This window comes from Theropithecus gelada, chromosome 16 (assembly GCF_003255815.1).
Source record: "Theropithecus gelada isolate Dixy chromosome 16, Tgel_1.0, whole genome shotgun sequence".
In the NCBI taxonomy this organism is placed as follows: Eukaryota; Metazoa; Chordata; class Mammalia; order Primates; family Cercopithecidae; genus Theropithecus; species Theropithecus gelada.
Genome location: NC_037684.1, coordinates 49,514,895 through 49,530,234, shown reverse-complemented (window position 1 = coordinate 49,530,234; position 15,340 = coordinate 49,514,895). Strand labels below are relative to the sequence as shown.

Genomic DNA, 15,340 nt, shown 5'->3' with positions numbered 1-15,340 from the left:
CCAAAAAAAAAAAAAAAAAAAAAAAAAAAAGACCAGGCGTGGTGGCTTACACCTCTAATCCCCTCACTTTGGGAAGCTGAGGTGAGAAGATCACTTGAACTCAAGAGTTTGAGACCAGCCTGGGCAATATAGTAAAACCCCATCTCTACAAAAATTTAAAAATAAAGATAAAAAATATGTAAAGTAAAATGGGGGACAAAAATAATCCATTTAAAGAACCTAGCATAATGCCTGGCACATAATATATACTCAGTTAAATATTTCCTTACATTCTCTTTTTTCATGATTTGCCAAGCTGTAATTCCTGGTTACCCAAATTTTACCCCATGAAAGGGGCTTTCTTTTGGCAGTTTTCTGGTTAGATGAATAGATTAGGGGGATCTGTGCCTTGCTTTTCTGTCGTAAAGATACTCACACATGTTTGGTCCTCAAATCCCTGAGCAAACCAAATTTCATTCTTTGTTCATGGGTCTTGATCTGAGGCCTGTTTTCATTATAAAAAGTGAAATAGGATTCTAGAAACTGCATTAAGTTATCCTTCATAAAGCTGTTAAAGGTTTATTTACTCCAGAATGATACCTGAGAAACAGGAAGCCATTCTATAAATCCATGTTGAGCTTGAGGTAAGAGATCAGAAAGCTTCTCAGTCTCCCTCTGTCTGTGGACCTGGGGCATGTTGTGTGCAAGACAGAAAAGGAAGCTCCTTCTGTTTCCAGATATGCCAGGATGCTTACATCAGAAAGACTTTATCTGGTCTTCCTAGTCACTGTGCACTCCCTTACTCAGTAGACCTAGGGCTGAGAAAATTACCCTTTGCAGACTCTAAAAAAGAAAAACAGAAACTCTGTGGATATGAACTGAGAAAACGATCGCTAATGCTGGTACAGTGGACTGGTGCATGAGTACTTCAGAAAAATGCTTGTCCCCGAATCTGTTCTGAGCTTCATCTTTCTTGGTCCCAAGAAGGCATTAGTTTGCTTTCCTTTCATACTTACCTGTTAGCATATGAGTGAGATCTCTGGTTTTAGGTTGAAATAAGATACTTTTTGTTTTTGTGTTTTTGAGAGAGTCTCACTCTGTTGCCTAGGCTGGAGTACAGTGGCATGAGCTCAGCTCACTGCAACCTCCACCTCCTGGGTTCTAGCGATTCTTCTGCCTCAGCCTCCCGAGTAGCTGGGACTATAGGCCCGCACCACCACACCCGGCTAATTTTTGTATTTTTAGTAGAGATGGGGTTTCGCTGTGTTGACCAGGCTGGTCTCAAAACTCCTGACCTCAAGTGATCTGCCAACCTTGACCTCCCAAAGTGCTGGGATTACAGGCATGAATCACCATGCTTGGCCTCTTTTTTTTTTCTTTTTTGAAGCAGTCTCACTCTCTCCCCCAAGCTGGAGTGCAGTGATGCTATCATAGCTCACTGCAGCCTCAATCTTCTGGGCTCAAGTGATCCTCTTGCATCAGCCTCCTGAGTAGCTGGGACTACAGGTGTGTGCCACCATGCTGACTAAGTTCTTTATTTTTTTGTAGGGACACAGTCTCACCATGTTGCCCAGGCTGGTCTCAAACTCCTGAGCTCAAGCGATCCTTCTGCCTCAGGCTCCCAAAGTGCTGGAATTACAAGCGTGAGATACTGTGCCCAGCCAGGATACATCTTTTGTCTTAAATATAACTTAGTAATGGTGTATGTATTGAGGAGATAGTGTGGACAAACACAAACATTTATTTGGTGTCTTGACTTTAGAAAGGAATGAGGTAATAGATAAATTTGTGTCTTCAGATCTTTTAATAACCAGCACTTTAATCCTTGGAAATCTCATCTCTAGATTAAGAAGCTGCTTCCAGAGCATCTTGGGAAAAGATAAAGGTAGAACATGTTCAAACCTCAACTCTGCTCCCTTTAACACATGTTAGTTACTGGGAAAAAAAAAGAGAAAAATAATCTCTGCTCCCTAAAATTTGGGGGACTTTAGAGAATTTATTCAACCTCTTTGCAACCTCTATTTTCTTACCTGCAAAAATGGGAACAACCATGCCTATTTCACAGGATTCCTCCAGAGATTAAATAAGATAATATAAAGAGCTCAGCATAGTGCCTGGCACATAGTATTATGGGATCTTTGGGGTGTCACTTTTCTGGCTGGAAACCTGTGGCCAGTGGTGCCTTGCACAGGTTCGGCTCAGGCACATTGGACTTTTTCCACCCACTTGGCCTGACAGACTGCACTCAGCTCACACTACCAGCCTATATCCCACGCCTCCAAGGGAGACTGCAAATCAGGCATGGAACAGGAAGGGGTGTGTGAGCGAGAGTAGGGTCCGGCCACTGTGCAGTCAGACATACCAGCTGCTGCTGTGGGGCTGGCAGCCCCAGGTGCCAGCGTGGGTGCCAGCGGTCTGCGAGGCTGTGGCTGGACCAGGTGTACTGCAGGCAGCTCTCCTGGTTGGCACCAGGGAATGTGGTGGCACCTGGAATCTTGGAGATGCCAGGAACCACAGGGCCATAAAGAGGAAGTCACAGCCCTGGCTTAGGCAGCTCCCAGGTCTGGGGTTCCCGAAGGGCCACAGCTCTTCTTTCCTCTTTGCCCACAACATAACAAGCAAGGAGCATGTTTCAGTTCTGTTTGTGTTACAGCAATTTTAGTCCCACCATTCCATGGGTCCAAAATTCTCGTCCTGCAACCAGGAAGAATGAGGTACACAGACAAACGTAGGGTGAGCAAGATGAAGAGGAGCCTTATTGAGCGATAGAACAGCTCATACCCGCAGTGGGTAGCTCCTTTCCGCAACCAGGGTGTCCTGACAAGTGTCCTAGCATAGAGACCCTGGAGTGGGAAGCTCTTTTCTGCAGGAAGGGCATCCTGTCTTCTCTGCAGCTCTCAGCAGAGAGGAGGCCCTGGAGTGCATAGCTCCTCTCTGCAGCTGGTCTTATGGACATCTCTGGAGCTGTCAGCAGAGAGGGGGCACTGGAGTAGATTGCTCCTCTCTGCAGCTGATGGTCCCAACCTCTGCCCTGTTCTGCCTCAGCCTGGGGCTGTTAATGGGCCTCAGAAGGGAGGAAGTGCAAGTAGACTGGTCCCTGGGCAGCCATGGGCAGGCCTAGAAAAGGCACCACAAGTTCCCACTCCGGTGGGCAGGACTGGCAGCCAGGGCCCCAGCCTTCACGCCCTCCCTGAAGACCAGCACCAAGCTGCCCTCAGCGCCCCCACCTTCCCCCATGCTCATCAGTGCCCAAAGTCTGGAAGGGGCCGAGGCAGCAGGGGGCTGGGGCTGGCTTGTCAGCACTACCCCGAGCATGTGCACTCCCAGCCTGACTGTGACAGCACCTGGGCTTGGCCCCACATTGCTCTAAGATCAGAGCCAGCACCAACAGCAGGCAGAAGCCAGGCGGCAGGAGCAGGCACTTCTGAGCCTGCTGGGATGGGAGGGCAGAGGGGGGTGCTTTTCCGTGTCTCCAAGAGTTTATGGAGGCCCAGGTCCACAGCCCTGACTTGGATGGCTGCAGCCCCACGCCTGTTCCTGGCTTCCACCAGCTCTATGGAGCATGCAGCCCCTATAGCACCCCCTTGCAGCCTAGGGCAGGGGCTCCAGGTCCTCACTGGGCCTGGGCCAGTGTCCGGGGCAGGGTGACATCACCATGAGCTCTGCCTGTTGCCCCGGCGCTTCATGGGTAGCCAGGGGCAGAGTGGATCCTGGGCCTGGGCCTTGGCTGGGTCATCTGGCCAGGAGTGTCAGGCTCAGTGGTCACTCCAGTGTGGGGCAGACCTAGGGACACAGCCCCGGACAGGCTGCACAGAGCCTCCTCCTGAGGCACAGGAATCTGGCACCCTCGGCAGAGTGGGCACAATGGCTGCGCCAATGGCCAGGTGCCTGAAGTGGAAGCTGCTCCCACTTCCTGTCTGGGGCCCCTGAAGCACGGCCCCAGCTCTGCGCCCAGGCCTGGCCTTGGTGCTCCATGTGCAAGCGGAGCACTGCCCAAGGCCCAGCTCCTTCTCGGGACTCCTCTCTGCCCTATCGCGCTGCTTTTCTGCCACACTGCTCCTCTGCTGGCAGGCAACCCGGCCAGCCCCATGGGGTGGCCTCCAGGGTGGCAAGCTGTGGAGGGACTGTTGGTCTGCTCCCTGCGACCTCCCCGCAGCGGCCGTTGTGATGGCAGCGGCTGCTCCAGACGGCCCACCACTGTCATCAATAGTAAGCACTCAATAAATGGTAATTTTTGAAAGGAAGATAACTAAGAAATTTAGAGAATAATGGTGGACAAAATCGATTTACAGAAGAATGGGAGACAACTCTAAGAGCAGAAAAATATTTTCTTCAATTTGCCTCTGATCCTACTGTCCCCTCTATCTTCTCTGTCATCTCTGAATTTGCAGATTTCATTTATCCTTTAAGATCCCAGATCAACTACCACCTCCTCCATGAAGCCTTCAGATTACCTCAGCCAGAAATGATCACTTCCTTTATTTTTGCCTTTTGTGGCAAAAAATACTAATATGTTTAATCTCTTTAATATTACAATTACTATGTCAGCTGCCTTATAATGCAGCTTCCTGAAAGGGCAGGGCCTTATCTTCTTGGTTTTCAGTCTCTCCTTATTCCTAGCATGGAGTATTGCACGTAGACTCTGATTGCATGAATGAAAGGCCAGCAAGGCACAAACTTTGGTAGGTAGCAGCCCACGAACAAGGTTCTCCTGAACAGATTTGTCGTTGTTGTCTTGTGCGGGTACGTGTGTGTATAGGGAGAGCCTAAAGTGTAGGGGTGGGTTTATTAACAATTGAACTCATTGATACCTTTCCTTAAGAGCCAGATAGCTTATGTTTCATTGCCACAGTTATCAAATATAATATTCAAAATGGAGGATGAAGAGTGCCAGGATTTTTTTTCTTTCTTTTTATTTTTCTCTCTTTTGTGGCAGGGGGTGGCTATGGAGGAGAAAGAGTAAAGAATAAGGGAAAAGATGCATCTTTTATTTGAAATGCAGGTAGGAGTTATGGATAACGCCCAAGTACCTGTACAAATGAAAATGATTAACTTTGCTACTCCAGAAAAAAATTTTAATCCCGAAGTCATTTATTTTGGCTTTAGAATAGACTAGTGTTTGTGTCGGATTTTCCTGCCTAATTACTTTTTGCTTAAGCTTATTTAAAAATTGTTTTAAATTCCTTTAGTATGACAGCCTAGGAAAGTTGGGGGAGGAGAAACAGGCCACAGATGGGATCTGAACTAGAATTTCAGTTTTCCCATGTCAAGGCCTCCTGATGCACTGCTTGCAGGAGGGCAAAGTTGGAGTCAGCTTTGTGGAAAACAATTTGGCAAAATAATTTTTAAAGTCTTAAAAATATGCTTACTCTTTGATCCAGTAATTCCACTTCTAGGAATTTGTCCTAAGGAAATAATCAAACAAGCATGCAGAAATATAGAGACAAGGATATTCACCATGACATTTATAGCTGCGAAAAAAAGTAAAACCAACATAAAGTATTGAATAATATGGAATTGATTAAAGTATGCTGTTATCTGCACATGTTATCAAAATTATAGACTTTAAAAATGTTTGCCACATCTTTTTATGTGAAAAAGAAACTGCAAAATAGTATGTTCAGTTTGAAACAACACATGGATATAGAGGTGGATGGATGGATGGATAGATGGACGGATGGAGATACATATTCCAAAGTGTTAATTTTGGTGTTGCTGAATAGTAAAATTAGGGATAGTTTTATACTTTTTTGTGTTTTTCAAATTTTCTGCTTAAACATGTATTACTTTGTAATTAGAAAAAACTATCATTTTTTAAAGAATGTATGGTTAATATATCAACGAAAAGGTAAATTACTAAATAATGCCCACAAAGTAGGTAATCTGAATGCAAATAATTTCTATTGAGTATAAGAGTCACATTCATACATGTGAATTATAAGCAATCATACTGCATACATAAAGTCAGATGCACCTTGACTATGGTTTAACTATATTGTTTCCCAAGTAAAATAACCATATTCAGTAAAAACCTGTGAAGGCACAATTCGATTATAACTTGGGTGTCCTGTTTTGTGATACCACACTATGGAGGCAGACTTTTCTTGAGCCAAGAGAACCACAGTTTTGCAAAGCTGCAGAGACCAGTAGGTTTTTTGGGAATTATATGTTAAAACATTTGATTGCCCAAATAACATTTTAAAAATACTGGGAACATTTGAAATCATTCTTGATCCTCAGAAGGCAATTCCCAGTGAAATTTTTGGCTGTTTCCCCTTTGTTTATCTCTTTATTATCAACAACTCAGAACTTCATATCCAAAGGTCTAAACGGGCAAAGCGGAAGAAAGTGGATGGTAAATGATGAAGACAATCATAAACCTTTGGTGACCCCCAAAATAACTCTTGGCTCACGTGCTAACTCTGCTTTATATGATCAGCTGCAGGGGAAATTTGTTCTTTACTGTTTGCAAACTTCAGCTCTGTACACATGATGGGGTTCTCTTTTATTTGCAGTCCCTAAATTCCTGGGATACCATATGGCCTCACGGAAGGAAAGGGCTTGCAGGTCTGACTCCCTGTCGTCTGAGGTCAGATGGAAAAGCCTTTTGTGATTAACTCGGCCACAGTGTGTCCTTTGGTATTTGGAACTTCAGTGGTTTTTTATTAATTCTCCAAGTTTTGAACACTGACCCAAATAAGCTTCATATAATGGAAAAAGAAGATAAATCTAGCTCTTTGGGCCCCAAATTGAATCCCATTTTCCCACTAGCTGTAACCTTGAGCAGGTTGACTCAGTATGTCAGAATTTCAGTTTCCTCACTTAATTAGGAGAGTTGTGCCTTCCTGCCTCACCTCTTAGGGCTATTCTTGGTGAACTGTAAAGCCCTGTAACAGCGAGGGACAGCTGTGGGTCTTTATAAACACACCACCTTCTCCTACTTTGTTTCTGACACAGTTCCCTTACGCCGCCCCACCTCCCCAAGAACCTGTGAAGACTCTGAGAAGCCTGGTGAATATCCGAAAGGACACGCTGAGGCTCGTCAAGTAAGTTCCCAGAGGCTGGGGCCAGGTCCCAGGCACCTTCCTTTGGGGAGGTTGGGGGCTGGGGGACAGACTCCCCAAGGAACTCACACAGCAGTTTCTGGCAGCCCCAGAGCCTGCTTTTCCAGGTCTCAGACAGGAGTGCGGGCGCTTCTTTCTGCTGAGATCAGGCCATCCACCCCTATGTTGTTCAGCACTGGATGCAATGGACTGTGTTTGTGAAGAACTTTCACTTGCCTAGAAATGCTCAGTATCCTTATTTTATGGATATTTTTTAAAAGGGAAGAAGAATTATTAAGGGAAAGTGGGAATTTTTGCAGCTACTCCAACAAGCCAATGTAAAAATAGGAAATTTGAACTTAGAATATAAAATCCTTTATTTTATTGCTATATTTTCTTTTTCTTCTTTATTCCCTATCTCATGTGTCTGTTCTCTTTTTTTTTTTTTTTTTTTTTTTTTGAGACGGAGTCTCGCTCTGTCACCCAGGCTGGAGTACAGTGGCGCGATCTCCGCTCACTGCAAGCTCCGCCTCCCGGGTTCGCGCCATTCTCCTGCCTCAGCCTCCCGAGTAGCTGGGACTACGGGCGCTGCCACCTCGCCCGGCTAATTTTTTTGTATTTTAAGTAGAGACGGGATTTCACCGTGTTAGCCAGGATGGTCTCGATCTCCTGACCTCGTGATCCGCCCGTCTCAGCCTCCCAAAGTGCTGGGATTACAGGCTTGAGCCACCGCACCCGGCCCTCATGTGTCTGTTCTCTAAGGAACTCATAGTGCCCTTGGTTGGTTGTTTAATCCTCATCATCAATGTTAAGTATCGTCATTTGCCTTCTTGGTGCCATCCTCGAGACAGTGTAATTTTTAATCTGATACATTCCCACTGCCCGCCACCCTTAGACAGTATGTCTACCAAGGCTCTCTGATTCCCTGGTGAAAAACTTTGGTTAGAGCAAATCAAGGTCCCAGATTTTTCTGAATAGGCAAGAAAGATGACTCAGAGACCATCTCATGCTTGTATAGGTCAGCCTTATTAGCATTACAATGTTTCTGTCTGATATATATATAGATATAGATAGAGAGAGAGAGACAGAGTCTCGCTTTTTTTTTTTTTTTTTTGAGACAGAGTCTCACTCTTGTTGCCCAGGCTGGAGTGCAATGGCACAATCTCAGCTCACCGCACCCTACGCCTCCCGGGTTCAAGCGATTCTTCTGCCTCATCCTCCTAAGTAGCTGGGATACAGGCATGCACCACCATGCCTGGTTAATTTTGTAATTTTAGTAGAGACGGTGTTTCTCCATGTTGGTCAGGCTGATCTCAAACTCCCGACCTCAGGTGATCCACCTGTCTCGGCTTCCCAAAGTGCTGGGATTAAAGGCATGAGCCACCGCCCAGAGTTTTGCTTTGTCACCCAGGCTGCAGGACAGTGGTGCGATCTCAGCTCACTGCAGCCTTGACTTCCTGGGCTCAAGCAGTCCTTCCAGCCCTAAGTAACCACTAATCTATTTTCAGTCTGTCTCTCTTAATTTTTTATATTTTATTTGTCCCTGAAGTTTCTACTGGTTCCCCAGCTATGCTTCTCTCCACCCCAGGGTCATCTCTGGGGAGGAGAGAGCCAAGGAGGTACCTGTCTGCTGAACAGTCCCCCCACCTGACCCAGGGGAGTTCATCCAGCAGAAGAGCAGACTAACGAGGCCTCTGGGGCCTGCCAGTTGCCAGCTACTCTGTCCACTTGGTTTCTCTCATCACATATGGCACATTCATACATTTGATGGAGACCATTCAAGGGCCTGAGCTGCTGCGAGGTCATGGCCTCTGCCGTGGCAGCCTGGCTGCAGCTCTAGAATAGGATGAAGCAGCTGTCTTGGGCTAAAAGAACCAGACTTGGAAGCAGCAGAGCAATTTGCTTCCCAGGTCCACAGATGCTTGCTTGAATGAGTGTCTGAGCTTCAGGGTTTTTTTAATCTGTAAAATGGTGATAATCAACTTTACCTTTCATGGTGGTTGTCAAAATTAAGGTAACAGAAGGGAAAACACCTGGTGTTCAATAAATGTTAATTTGAAGAGTGTTCTTTGTTTTGTTTTTCTGTGATTATGGGAATAAATTCTGATTCTCAGATTTCCAGGTAAAGATGGAGGATTGAACACCTACTTTTGCTTCCTTTGAAAACCCCATCAAGTAATTATAAACATGTATTTAAAAGGCATAAATCTGGCCGGGCACAATGGCTCACGCCTGTAATCCCAGCACTTTGGGAGACCAAGGCGGGTGGATCACCTGATCCTGGCCAACATGGTAAAACCCTGTCTCTACTACAAAACAAAAATTAGCCAGACATGGTGGCATGCACCTGTAGTCCCAGCTGCTCCAGAAGCTGAAGCAGGAGAATTGCTTGAACCCAGGAGGCAGAGGTTGCAGTAAGCCAAGATTGTTCCACTGCACTGCACTCTGGGTGAGAGTGAGACTCCATCTAAAAAATAAAAAATAAGGCCGGGTGCGGTGGCTCTTGCCTGTAATCCCAGCACTTTGGGAGGCCAAGGTGGGCAGATCACAAGGTCAGGAAATCGAGACCATCCTGGCTAACACGGTGAAACCCTGTCTCCACTAAAATTACAAAAAATTAGCCAGCCGCCTGTAGTCCCAGCTACTTGGGAGGCTGAGGCAGGAGAATGGCGTGAACCCAGGAGACGGAGCTTGCAGTGAGGCGAGATTGCGCCACTGCACTCCAGCCTGGGCGACAGAGTGAGACTCCGTCTCAATAAAATAAATTAAATTAAATTAAATTAAAATTAAAAAATTTTAAAAAGGCATAAATCTGTAAGTATTTGGAGAATGGGAAGAGAGCAGCAGCAACAAAATTTTAGAAGCTGGAAACACATAGTGAATATTAAATGACTTAGTAGACCCAGGATATCAGAATCCTGAACTAGCAGAAAGAAAAGCTGAGAATCAACCAATTTATACTGTGGTATTATCCCCCAAGGGGTTCAGAAATTAGCAGTGCCAGGTCTCTCTAGAAGTTGAGGTGGGAGGCTAAAATGAAGAGGATTGGTAGAAAGTCTGCCCTCAAGGTAGGCAGATCCCCTCCGTTATACCACACAGCCAGAACTACGTTACTACAACCTGGCCAAAGGCAGGCAGATGACTGTCCCTGGAAAGGTAAAAACAAAGAATCTGCCGGGCGCGGTGGCTCAAGCCTGTAATCCCAGCACTTTGGGAGGCCGAGGCGGGTGGATCACGAGGTCAGGAGATCGAGACCATCCTGGCTAACATGGTGAAACCCCGTCTCTACTAAAAATACAAAAAACTAGCCGGGCGTGGTGGCGGGCGCCTGTAGTCCCAGCTACTCGGAGGCTGAGGCGGGAGAATGGCGTGAACCCGGGAGGTGGAGCTTGCAGTGAGCCGAGATCGCGCCACCGCACTCCAGCCTGGGCGACAGAGCGAGACTCCGTCTCAAAAAAAAAAAAAAAAAAAAAAAAAAAACAAAGAATCTCTGGACAAGAGAGACCCAGGCACAGCTAACGGCCAGTACTAAAAACAGGCTAACCAGCCTGGGCAATATGGTAAAGCCCTGTCTCTACAAGAAATACAAAAATTAACCAAGCATGGTAGTGTACACCTGTAGTCCCAGCTATTGGGAGGCTGAAGTGGGAGGATCACCTGAGCCCAGGGAGGTCGAGGCTGCAATGAGTCACAATCACACCACTGCACTCCAGCCTGGGCAAGAGTGAGACCCTGTGTCAAAACAAAACGGGGGGTGAGTGGATCCTGGCAAACTGGGTGTTGAGCCCTCCAGCTGCCTCTCCACTCTGCCCCTAGAATGCTGGCAGCCAGGCCTTTGTCAAGAGAGAGAAAAACTGTTTTCTGGAAATTGGACCTGCCTGGATAGGAAAACCTAGGAGACTAGAGTTGGAGGTTCCTCAGCAGATCCAGATCAGCCCACAGTGAAGCCCGGGATCCCCAAGTCCTGCTGTGCACTCAGAGCTCTAATCAGCAGTTTAAATATCTTAAATACAAGCAGACAGCCACAGATTCTTAGATGTGTAAGGAATGCCTATAATAGGAAAGACAGTAGCAAAACAAACCAACATTTTAAAACAACCTAACTAGGCCGGGTGTGGTGTCTCACACATTTAATCCCAGAACTTTGGGAGGCCAAAGCAGGAGGATCGCTTAAGCCCAGGAGTTTGAGACCAGCCTGGGCAACATAGTGAGACCCTATCTCTATATAAAATAATAATAAAGTAAAAAAAAAAAATCTAATTGGAAACAAAAGCTATGCAGAAAGAAGAAAACTTCATTAATAGTCTCAAAGACATGAGAGAAGATATCTTTTTCTTTCATAGCCACAATGACATGAAGTTTATGAAACCAAAAAAAAATTGCTTTTAGAAATTAAAAACAAGGAGCATAAATGAAAATTTCAATAGAATTATAGGAAGAAAACTTGAAATATTCTAGAAAGCAGAGCAAAAATCCAGAGAGAAGGAAAATAGAAGAAGAAAGATACAAGTAATAGAGCACCCATTTAGAAGGTCTGACATCCAACTAACGGGTTCTACAGAGAACGGAGGATATAAAAGGAAGGAAATCATCAGTGACATAGAATTTAAGAAAATTTCTCAGAAGCAGAGGGTACAAGTTTCTAAATGGAAAGGACCACCAAGTGCCCACACAGTGGATGAGAAAGAGGACTGTCTGTAAGCTTTCAGAAGAAGGATCAGCAGTTGGAACGACTTCAGACTTCTTGGGAACAATGCTGGGAGGTGAAAAATAAGGCAGCGAAAAGGCTTTCAGTGTCTTTTAGAAATTATTTATAATCTAGAATACTTTGCTCAGCCAAACTTTGAATGAAGTGTGAATGTTGAATAAAAGCTCTCAAAAGTTTATTTCCCAACACACCCTTTTTCAGGAAGCTGGTAGAACACATGCTCCACCGATACAAAAGAATAACCCAAGACAGAGGAAGACATGAGATACAGGAAACATGAGCTTCTACAGGAGGACAGAGGCAAAAGGGATCCACCAGGATGATGGAGGGGGAGAGATTCCAGGGTGGCGGCTGGGAGCCAGGTGCAGAGGGCCAAGTACAGATGGGAGCAAGTCCAAGGGACCTCCTCAATAAGATGAAATGAATAGGCCGGGCGCGGTGGCTCAAGCCTGTAATCCCAGCACTTTGGGAGGCCGACGCGGGTGGATCACGAGGTCAGGAGTTCCAGACTATCCTGGCTAACATGGTGAAACCCCGTCTCTACTAAAAATACAAAAAACTAGCCGGGCGTGGTGGCGGGCGCCTGTAGTCTCAGCTACTTGGGAGGCTGAGGCGGGAGAATGGCGTGAACCTGGGAGGCGGAGCTTGCAGTGAGCTGAGATCACGCCACTGCACTCCAGCCTGGGAGCACAGCGAGACTCCGTCTCAAAAAAAAAAAAAAAAAAAAAGAAATGAATAGACCACTTGGTGCATCTGAACGTCTTGAGAGATTTAGACAGCCCCAGAGAGCTTGGGTTGGAATTTGTGATGAGTACATAGAAAACTATGCAACTGGAAAAAAAAAAAAAAAGAGCACTAATTAAGAAAAAGTTAGGCAGGAAAAGAAAAATCATAGATTATATGTTTATATAATTACACTGTGGGGATGGGGGAGTTCCTATATGGAGCAGAATGAGTAAAGAGAAAGAAATCCTTGTTTCTATAGTAGGAAACCCATAGATAGTGCCTGAAACTGAAAAATCAAGAAGTAGTAACCCAAATATATTTTTTAGAAATGTGGGTAAATGCCAAAATGATCACTAAAAGCGGTGTCCTCTGAAGAGAAGAAAAGGGAAGAAGTAAGGCCTGCTATTTTTTGCCTTGAAGAAACTATTTAAACTACGTGATTAATAACTTTTATTAAAATAAAAACAAAACTGCCAAATGCACAATGATGTAGTGGTAGCACTATGAAATATCAGAAGTAACCTGAGTACCCAGCAATATTGGTCATGAAGCACTCTGTGATCATTCAGAATGAAGAGGTAGACCTATGCTTACGATCACTCAGAGAAGCCCACAATATATTGCTAAAATTTTTTTAAAAGGTAAATTTAAAAATATTGATATGCTACCCTGCAAATGCTGAGTCTCTGGTTTTCTAGATGTGCTGAGGAAGTGAAGAGCCCTGGAGAAGAGGCCAGCAAAGCTAAAGTCCACTACAATGTTGAGTTCACCTTTGACACAGATGCTAGGGTAGCCATCACCATCTATTACCAGGCCATGGAAGAGTTCCAGAATGGTATTGCCAGGTAAGATCAGGAGACCAGGTGAGCCACTTCCTTCCCAGATGGGTAGAGTCCATGTCTTATCCACTCAGCAAAGGTGGAAAACATTCTTTTTCTGCAGCCAGATGAGATCTGGTTCCTGAATAGATTTTCTTCTACAAAGCCCTACCCTTTACCTTTTCCCTTCAAATTGTGCCATCTTGGTATAGTGGCAAATGGTGGTATAGTCCTTCAGGTCCTTAAGGACTGTTAAAAATCTAGTAAGCTACCTTTCTTTGGATGTGTGGGTTGAATAGAAAAGTCAACATTGCCAAGCAAGAGCAAAGGAAATGGATTATAAAGGACCCTTTCTTCTCTTTGCTAGAGCCTGTTGATAATTGAGAACAGGCATGAGCAGAGGAAGTTGTCAGACCCATCTGTGCCAGATACTGACTTTTGCTTTGCCTCCCACTTGTATCAATAGCTACATTCCCAAAGACAACAGCCTCCAGTCGGAGACTGTGCACTACAAGCGAGGAGTGTGTCAGCAGTTCTGCCTGCCCTCCCACACCGTGGATCCCTCCGAGTGGGCCGAAGAGGAGGTGAGCTACCTTTGGGGAGGGTTTCCCACTCAGAAGGGCCTAGGGGCTACTTAGGACCCCGGCCAACAGCAAAGGGGCTGCTCAGACACTTGAAGGCCATGCTTACCTTTCAGTCTTGTGACTTCATCATGTCCTTTTAAAGCTCTGCTTATTTTGCATCAAGGATATACCTGACTTTGTTAATTTTTCCATTCCCTAGGAACGGAAATAGCCCGTTAGCATAGGATACTTTGAGAAAGCCATGCTCAAAGAAAAAAAAAAAAAAAAACCTATAGGTGAGAAGGCCTTATTTACATCTATGAGATTTTTAAAAAGAAGCTGATTCGCCTAGGATACTTTGAGAAAGCCATGCTCAAAGAAAAAACAAATAAACAAACAAAAAAAACCTATAGGTTAGAAGGCCTTATTTACATCTATGAGATTTTTAAAAAGAAACTGATGGCCCTCATTTAACAAACTTGGGTAATTAACAAGGCTGACAAGGAGCCTTGTTAATGAGGAGCAGAAATGAGATTAATGCTTGACAGTATCGCCCTTTCTGAGATTAACTGTGCCATCTAAATGTGTTAAGTCCTCTTTTTTTTTTTTTTCTTTCCTTTTCTTTCCCTTCAGCTTGGCTTTGATCTGGACAGAGAAGTTTACCCTCTAGTGGTACATGCCGTGGTGGATGAAGGAGACGGTAGGGGCGATTTCTGTCCTCTTTGGCTGTGCACACTGCTCTTTTGTGGCATATTCCTGGCAGCAGCTGTGGCCCCAGAACAACATGCCTTCTTTGTGGGTGTTTGTGACTGTGAGTCAGGCAGTCTCTGCATCCTCTCACATCTGTGACTCCAAGCTCCTGGGCGGATGTGAAAAGTGTGGGTTTGGCTGGGCACAGTGGCTCACACATGTAATCCCAGCAGTTGGGGAGGCCGAGGCAGGTTTGGATCACCTGAGGTCAGGAGTTCGAGACCAGCCTGGGCAACATGGTGAAACCCTTTCTCTGTTAAAACTACAAAAATCAGCTGGGCATGGCAGTGTGTGCCTGTAATCTCAACTACTTGGGAGGCTGAGACAGGAGAATCGTTTGAACCCAGGAGGCAGAGTTTGCAGTGAGCTGAGATTGCGCCAGTGCACTCCAGTCTGGGTGACAGAGTGAGACTCGGTCTCAAAAATGTGGGTTAGCTGGGTGTGGTGGCTCATCCCTGTAATACTAGCACTTTGGGAGGCTGAGGCGGGCAGATCACCTGAGGTCAGGAGTTCGAGACCAGCCTGGCCAACGTAGTAAAACCCCATTTCTACTAAAAATACAGAACATTAGCCAGGCATGGTGGCTCATGTCTGTAATCCCAGATACTTGGGAAGCTGAGGCAGGAGAATTGCTGGAACCCGGGAGGTGGAGGCCACAGTGAACCAAGATCATGCCACCGCACTCCAGCCTGGGCAACAGAGCCAGACTTTGTCTCAAAAAAAAAAAAAAAAAGGGTATATAAAATGCCCCTT

At 45.5% G+C, this 15,340-nt stretch overlaps 1 protein-coding gene across 2 annotated transcripts in view; it reads left to right on the top strand.

Annotated features, from left to right (window-relative positions):
• RNF157 (ring finger protein 157) overlaps window positions 1-15,340 on the top strand; it is a 99,578-nt gene that overhangs the window by 62,029 nt on the left and 22,209 nt on the right. For both annotated transcript variants that reach the window (XM_025363555.1, XM_025363554.1), the window contains exons 3-6: window positions 6,937-7,025; window positions 13,155-13,301; window positions 13,741-13,858; window positions 14,471-14,537. In XM_025363555.1, coding sequence (XP_025219340.1) covers window positions 6,937-7,025; window positions 13,155-13,301; window positions 13,741-13,858; window positions 14,471-14,537 — 421 coding nt within the window. The remainder of the gene's footprint in view (window positions 1-6,936; window positions 7,026-13,154; window positions 13,302-13,740; window positions 13,859-14,470; window positions 14,538-15,340) is intronic.